General features: G+C 45.6%; 1 protein-coding gene across 1 annotated transcript; it reads left to right on the plus strand.

Moving 5' to 3' along the window:
* The first annotated feature begins 217 nt into the window (after nucleotides 1-217).
* Nucleotides 218-3,841, plus strand: LOC115961955. The gene has a single exon (XM_031080840.1). The coding sequence runs from the start codon at nucleotides 218-220 to the stop codon at nucleotides 3,839-3,841; it is 3,624 nt and encodes a 1,207-aa protein (XP_030936700.1).
* The last annotated feature ends 4,710 nt before the right edge of the window (nucleotides 3,842-8,551 follow it).

Raw genomic sequence — 8,551 nt, forward strand, 5'->3', positions numbered from 1 at the left:
TACCCTTAAAGGACCCGCACGAGTGTGGTTCAGCAAAATACCCCCGAGCACGGTAACGTCCTTCAAAGAATTAAGCAAGTTGTTTGTCAACAACTTCATCGGAGGACAGAGGCACAAGCGTTCCTCGTCTAGTTTGCTGACCATAGAACAAGGGGAGAATGAACGTTTGCGGTCGTTCATTACACGGTTCAATAGGGAAGCTTTGGCAGTGGACGAGATGGATGACAAGCTCCTCCTGGCGGCTTTCCACAATGGGGTTCACTCTGATTTGTTCATCCACAAGCTATATGAGCAAGAGCCTCAGACCATGGCCGAGCTCGTCCACTCAGCCCAAAATTTTATGAATGCGGAGGATGCTATCATAGCCAAGAAGAGGAAGAAAATTGAGAAAATGGATGCTAACCCCACTCGCCACTCAGAACAAGGTCCTCATCTTAAGAAAGGACGAACAGAAGACAAAAAGGATCGTGACAGGAAGGCAGGCCCCTCAGTACGAAGTCAGCAGTATACGCCATTGAACATGCCACTTGATCAAGTCCTAATGCAAATCAAGGATGATCCTTCCTTGAAATGGCCAGAAAAAATGAAGGGAGATCCAAATAAGCGCAATAGAAACAAGTATTGTCGCTTCCATAGAGACCATGGGCATGATACGGACGAATGTTTTGATCTAAAGCAGCAGATTGAGAATCTTATAAGGCAGGGGAAGCTAAGAAGTTTCCTAGGTCGAGACCATAAGGACGAAAAACTCAAGGGAAAAGCTGAAGAGTCGTCACGGCCACCTCTCGGAGAAATCAGAGTTATCGTCGGAGGGAGCTCCACAGTTCAATCGTCCAGGTCCAGGAAAACATACCTGAAGGTGGTGCAGAGCGTCCAACTCTCTGGACGACCACCTAGAGATAGGGATACGGATGAACAGGCAATCACATTCACCGAGGAAGAAGCTAAAAGAATCCACCATCCTCATGACGATGCTATTGTCATTACCTTGCTCATCGCTGACTACACAACCAGAAGGGTACTCGTTGATAATGGAAGTTCGGCAGATATCCTGTATCTTCCAGCTTTTCAGCAGATGAAGTTAGGACGAGATCGTCTTCGTCCGGTGAATTCTCCATTAGTAGGTTTTGGTGGTATGAAGGTGCAGCCCGTGGGTATTGTTACGTTACCAGTGGTAGTTGGGGCATATCCGCAGCAAGTCACCAAGGACGTGAGTTTCCTGGTAGTAGACTGTTCGTCCTCCTATAATGCCATAATTGGGAGGCCAACTTTGAATAGTTGGAAAGCAGTTACATCCACCTATCATCTATCAGTCAAGTTCCCAACAGACTATGGAGTAGGACAAGTGCAAGGAGATCAACTGGCAGCGAGAGAGTGTTACTTGGCAATGTTGGCCACAGACGAGCAAGTGCAGACCGTGACTATTGAAGAAAAAAGGGTCGTGGTAGAACCTATTGAAGTGTTGGAAGATGTTCCCTTAGACAAAAGGAACCCTGAGAGATGTACCAGGGTGGGGGCAGATCTAGAAGGAGGAATTAAAGAAAACCTTGTCCAGTTTTTGAGGAAGAACATAGATGTGTTTGCTTGGAGTCATGAGGATATGCCTGGAATAGATCCTAATGTCATCACCCATCGCCTGAACGTATGTCCATCCTCGAAGCCAATACGACAAAAGAAAAGGGTGTTTGCTCCTGAGAGAGAAAATGCTATTAAGGACGAGGTTCAAAAATTGATGGCAGCGAAGTTTATCCGGGAGGTGTACTATCCAGATTGGTTGGCCAACGTAGTGATGGTCAAAAAGGCGAACGGCAAGTGGAGGATGTGTGTGGATTTTACTGATCTGAACAAGGCTTGCCCAAAAGATAGCTATCCATTACCACGCATTGATCAGCTGGTGGACTCAACCGCGGGCCATAAACTTTTTAGTTTTATGGACGCTTTCTCAGGATACAACCAGATACGGATGGACGAGGTTGACCAGGAGAAGACCTCATTTGTTACAAGTCAGGGCTTATTCTGTTATGAAGTAATGCCCTTCGACTTGAAAAACGCTGGAGCAACGTATCAACGACTGGTCAATCACATGTTTCGTCCTCAGATTGGGCGAAATGTCGAAGTGTATGTGGATGATATGTTAGTGAAAAGTTTGGAAGAATGTAAACATTTAGACGACTTACAAGAAACCTTCAACACACTCAGACAATACAGTATGAAGTTGAATCCCAGCAAATGTGCTTTCGGAGTAGCATCGGGAAAATTTCTTGGATTCATGGTCTCACACAGGGGGATCGAGGCAAACCCAAAAAAGATCAAGGCAATCCTAGAAATGAAGCCTCCGCAGAATGTTAAAGAAGTTCAATCTCTCACCGGGCGAGTTGCCGCCCTCAACAGGTTTGTCTCCAAAGCTACTGACAAGTGTTTGTCATTTTTCAAGGTTATAAAGAAAGCATTCGAATGGACGGACGAGTGCCAAAGAGCCTTCCAAGATTTGAAGACGTATCTTGTCACACCCCCGTTGCTAAGTCCATCCGTGATAGGAGAGGAACTGTTTTTATACCTGGCGGTGACCCCACATGCTGTGAGCTCAGCACTGATAAGAGAGGAAGCAAAAATGCAAAAGCCAGTATACTACACTAGTAGGGCATTGAGGGGGGCGGAAGGGCGATATCCGCTAATAGAAAAGCTGGCTTTCGCGCTCATCACGGCTTCCAGGAAGTTAAGACATTACTTCCAAGCCCATGTAATCAATGTTATGACAGATCACCCATTGAAGAAAGCTATGAACAAGTTGGAAGCCGCAGGACGTCTGATCCAATGGACAATCGAACTTAGCGAGTTTGATATTCGGTACCAACCAAGACATGCTATTAAGGCTCAAGCCCTGGCAGATTTTATTGCGGAGTTCACACCAAGATGCGATGATGAAGTGCAGGAGGATAAAAGGTGGGTGATCCATGTAAACGGCTCGTCCACACAGCATGCAGGAGGAGTAGGGGTGGTTTTGCAATCCCCTGAAGGAGACAAGTTGAAGCATAGAGTCCGTCTGCAATATCGACCGACTAACAATGAGGTGGAGTATGAAGCTCTGCTTAAAGGGCTAGAATTGGCTAAGTCTGTAGAAGCGGAGTCAGTTCTCGTCCTGGGAGACTCTTCGTTAGTAATGGGCCAAATAAATGGGACATATGAGGCGAAAGAAGAACGAATGAAAAAGCACTTGGAGAGGGTATTACAGCTTGTGAAAAAATTCAAGAAAGCTAACTTTATTCAAATCCTGAGGGAAGAGAATGCGGAAGTAGATACCTTAGCGAAGGAAGCCTCAGCAACCGGAACAACCGACGAGTATGATGAAATTCAGTACATCCCGAGTGTAGATCTCCCGGAAGTGCAGCAAATAGGGAATGAAGAAAATTGGATGACTCCAATCGTCTCGTATCTGAAGGACGGGAGACTTCTGGAAGCAAGAGACAAAGCTAAAAAACTCAGGATAAAAGCAGCCAGGTACGTCCTTATGGACGAAGTTCTTTATAAGAGGGGCTTTTCTCAACCTTATCTTAGGTGCCTGGCCCCAGAGGAGGCGAACTATGTGCTGAGGGAAGTTCATGAAGGAGCTTGTGGAAACCATTCGGGAGCCAGAACGCTCATCCACAAAGTCGTCCGTGCAGGGTACTATTGGCCAACAGTCCAAGCGGATGCAAAAGCATATGTCAAGGCATGTGACAAATGTCAACGATTCAGCAATATCCCCAGGCAACCATCAGAGTATCTCACCCCAATGATGGCCCCATGGCCCTTTGCTCAATGGGGCCTAGACATCCTGGGTCCTTTTTCCACTTGGAACTAGACAGATGAAATTTTTGATGGTAGGAATTGACTACTTCACGAAGTGGGTGGAAGCAGAACCATTGGCAAGCATTACCCAGCAGAATGTAAAGAACTTCGTCTGGAAAAATATACTATGCAGGTTTGGAGTACCCAAGGTACTAGTATCCGACAATGGGCGACAATTTGACAATATCCTTTTTCGGGACTTTTGTCAACACTTTGGAATCCACAATCACTACTCCTCTCCCGCCCATCCACAAGCAAACGGTCAAGCTGAGGTTACAAACCGATCCTTGTTGAAAATCATCAAGACTCGTCTTGAAGGGGCAAAGGGAATATGGCCAGATGAGTTACCTGGTGTCCTATGGGCATACAGGACGATGGTGAGGACCCCTACAGGGGAAACCCCTTTTAACTTAGCCTATGGGAGCGAAGCAGTTATACCTGCGGAAGTGCACATGGCCACTCATAGGGTGACATCATATCACGGCAAGGATAATGAGGAGCAACTCCGTCTGAACCTCGATCTTATAGACGAAGTGAGGACAGAAGCAGAGCACAGAGCAGCGAAGTACAAGAACCTCATGGCTAGGCAATATGATGCAATGGTGAAACCAAGGCGCTTTAGCATAGGAGATCTCGTCCTGAGAAAGGTCTCCTTGGCAACTAAAAACCCAGCTCATGGGAAACTAAGCCCCAATTGGGAGGGACCCTATAGAGTCATTAACTTTAAAAGGCAGGGATCCTATTATTTGGAGGCCCTGGACGGGAGAAAGCTAGAACATCCTTGGAACGTGGAGCACCTGAGGAAGTACTACCAGTAAGAATGAGCCAGAATGAGTATCACTGTGGACGAGCTTGGAGCTTGCAACTCTATATTCTACTTATGTTTAATTATATGTTTGATACTATTGCTTTGCTATTTATGTTGTGTTTTTTTATCATGATTCTGGACGAAGCTATGAAGTTAACTAAATAAAAGGCACAAGCATGTATATGCCCTATCTGTAAACGATATGTGTAATGTACAAAATGTTGTGTGAAATTCGAACTCCATGCTACTCTCGTTCAAAGCTAACCTACAAGGTGGCTATGAACGAAATATTCTAACTGTCAATGAGACGAATAAATTCTCTAGACGCAGAGATGTAACGTCTAAAGCTTTCCTGAAGGAAAAGCAAGATCAAGGCACCCCATCCTAATCAAAGGACGAGGTAGAGCCTATAATAAGCCCGGAATATTCGTCTATGAGGGTAAAGCAAAGAGGAGGCGTCCTCGTCCAGATCAAAGGACGAGGGAGAATCCAACTTGCTAAACTCGTCTGTACAAGGCAAAATGTGCGTCCAAGCCTTAAAACAATTAAGACAAAGGACGAGGCATAATGCACATCCAGGCCCTAAATAGTAAGGCCCATAGACGAGGTTTTAAGACATCCCCATACATGGACGAGCAAAGTCCGTAAATCTGTGGACGATCAGGGTGCATAAAAGAAATTTTAGTCTAAGGACGAGAAATAACCATTGAAGTTTTAATAGATGGTTTAAACACATCAAATATGGGCGAGTAAAGTATGAAGACATGCATACGAAATGAAAAGTCTCGTCCATACATAAAAGAAATAAAATCCACCAACTGTTTGAAGGGCGGACAACCAACGTCCAAACACCCTTGCGAAGAACTAGTTTCAATACCTCGTCCTAAAAACTTTGGACGAGTTCAGTGTACTTGAATTACATGAAAAGATCCAAAAACAAAGGATCAGACAAAAAAACTTATTCCTAAGCAGGGGGTGGCTGAGTGGAGGCATCGTCTTCAATATTAACGTCCTCAGAGCTGGTTTGGAGAAGAGAGCTGGTAGCAGCGTTCAAATTAAGTTTGATAGAGCTGAAGTCCACCTCAGGGAAGTTTTCAACAGCGTCCATCCTGAAATCTTCAAAACCCGTTGCATAGTTGCGGTCCAGTAAGTCTGTGAATTCCTTGGACGCTTTGAACTCCACAATAGCATCGTCCTTAGCCTTGGAGAGGGAAGTACTCAGCTCGTCATTCTTCACTTGAAGGTGGTCGAGACGAGAATCTTTCTCCACCACTGAGGCCTTCAACTCTGCGATCAAATTTTGCTGCTTCGCTTCCTTCTCCTTGGCTTCAGCAGCAACCCTAGCCCATTTCTTACTCTCGTCCCTCACGCTTTTTATAGTCGTCTCTAGCAAAATTCTCGTCTTGTCCAATTCAGTGGCTTGCCTAGACGCTGCGATGAACTTGGACATGGCCTGCAAAAAAGAAATGCTTGGTTAAGACAACCAAAAGATAGTGAAATAATAAAAGCAAGACGAAAGAAAATTTACCTTAAAAAGATCATGAACACCAGAATGTTCAAAATCTTTTAAAGACATGTCATAACAAGCATGTATGTCCTCGTCCTTCACAGCTTCTTGGAAACATTGCCAAGCCAAATCTTCGTTTTCAACTATGTTCGAAGATACCCTCGGCGGGGGCTGAGACGAGACAGACGTAATCGTCCTAGGAGGGGTCTTGGACAAGGTCGTCTCCACAGGTGGAGATACGTCCACATCAATTGTTTGGACGGAGAGACTGGGCTGAGGCAGGATAGGCTTGGCCACCTTAGACGATGACTGTTTCACTCTCTTGTCACGACGGCTGGGAAGGCTCCCTAAGTCCAAATTCTTCGGTAGGGACTTCCTTTTGTCCCCAGCAGACGGACGAGTCTAAGCTACAGTTTCAGGACGAGCGTCCCTGGCTTCAGGACGATCCCCCTCGCCAAAAACCTCTTTTCCCTTGTTACCTTTCATTGTTGCCATTCCTAAATAAAAAAAAGAAGGGTTTTGTTTTAGAGCTAACATAAAAAGAAAGGGTAAAAGACGTCCTGAGTTAGAGCTTACTTCTCCTTACTGTTATCTCGTGTGCGAGTGCTTCGTCAGAAGGTTAGGACCAAATCCCCACTTAGCAAGTCGTCTAAGCGTCACTAGGGAGTGGAAGCTCCTATCTGCTATATACGAGCTCTGTGGACGCGATCACGGTGAAACTTGCTAAGGGAAGGACGCCCAACAGCTGTAAAGGAGTGAGTTAGAACACAGAAAATAATAATAATAACTTAAAAAAAAAAAAAAACTTACCCTGAGCACGAAGGTTCCCTAGGTCCCCAGTATAACAACCAAAAGTATCCCGTCCAACGTCTGAAGGGTTTCCAGCCCAATTCCCGGAGACGAAGAAAAACTCCGTCTTCCACTTTCTGTCAGACGAGGGTAGGGACTTAATCATTCTACAGTCTTTGCCCCTGGCAGTAAACTGGTAAAAGCCAAGGGATTGATGAATTTCAGAGGGTTTATAACAGTAGAGGAACTCGTCCACGGTAAGAGGACGGTCCCCCCCAAACACCTCTCTCCATAGGACTTGCATAGAAATGACCAATCTCCATGCGTTTGGATTAAACTGACATACCCCCAAACCTAACCTAACTAGTAATTCCCTAATGAAAGCGTTTAAAGGAAATCTCAAACCCCTTAGAAGATAGGCTTCATAGACGCCTATCCCAAAACAAGGGTCACAACACCATTCTCCACGGACGGCCAACCTAGGGTTAAGCTCGTCTGGGATTTGGTACCATGCCCTCAAATTACCTAACCTTTGTTCGTCTGTTTTAGAAGGTATGTCTATTGCACAACTAAATACAGTAACCTCCTCCTCGTCCAAAGGGATGGACGGAGGGACAGACGGGGAAATCCTGGACGAGGTACCCGTCTGGGACCCTGAGGCTTTCCTAACTTCTTGTTGTATAACCTCCAAGGGAAACCCAGGGACGCCGGAAACATATTCCTCGTCCGTGGAGTTCCCTCCATCACTACTACTAGAACCACTAGAACTAGTATTGGACTCGGATTGGTACTTGTCTATAGCTTGTTCTAGACTGTCGGTAGACGACATTTTTTAGAAAAGATCAAAAAACCTAAAAGACGAGAGAAGAGGGAATACCTGGCTCTAAGACGAATGAAGGCTACGGACGCGAGGAAATTCCTAGACGAGGCTCTAGACGAGGAATGTCAAAGAACGAAAATCTTAGAAATGCAGAGGGCAACTGAGGAATTCCCCTATTTATAGGAAGATGACCTGGGCATACAAAACGACACAAGCAATCAGGAAGTGACACGTGGCATTCATCTCGAAAAATGAATCGACGAGACTCATTACCAATGAAAATGTGACACATGGCATCTCGATGTATGGGCTTCCTAAGTACAACACTTGGTTGTTCGCCTCCTTAGACGACCCATATGAACGAGGGGGCAACTGATGTGCAACGAAAATTCGCTAAGTCATCTCCCGTCCATACGCGTCGTCCAAAGGATAGACGTGAGGTATCTTTGCCCAACTCGTCCGTCTGTCCTTAAAGACAGACGAGCTCACTATCGTCCGTCTGTCCTTGAGGATAGACGGACTTTCTACCGTTCGTCCGTCCATAAAGGACGGACGAGCTTGCCACCATCCCCTCGTCCATAATGGACACAGGAGGTTACCATATCTCCGCCGAGTGGAAGAACGTAGCATCACCAGTCAAGCCCAACCGTTGTGAAATACAAACTTCTGCGTCAGTTACTTCCGAATCTGTTGGATTTCTCAACTGTAGGAACGGTTACCAAACAAGTAACTGCTTCCCGCATACTATATAAGCACACGCCAATGAAAGAGTAAGCCATTCTGTTCTTGAGAAACTGAG

This window comes from Quercus lobata, chromosome 9 (genome assembly GCF_001633185.2).
Source record: "Quercus lobata isolate SW786 chromosome 9, ValleyOak3.0 Primary Assembly, whole genome shotgun sequence".
Classification (NCBI taxonomy): Eukaryota; Viridiplantae; Streptophyta; class Magnoliopsida; order Fagales; family Fagaceae; genus Quercus; species Quercus lobata.

Coding starts and splice junctions, on each gene's coding strand:
- LOC115961955 (XM_031080840.1), top strand. CDS start 218: ATGGATGACAAGCTCCTCCTGGCGGCTTTCCACAATGGGGTTCACTCT.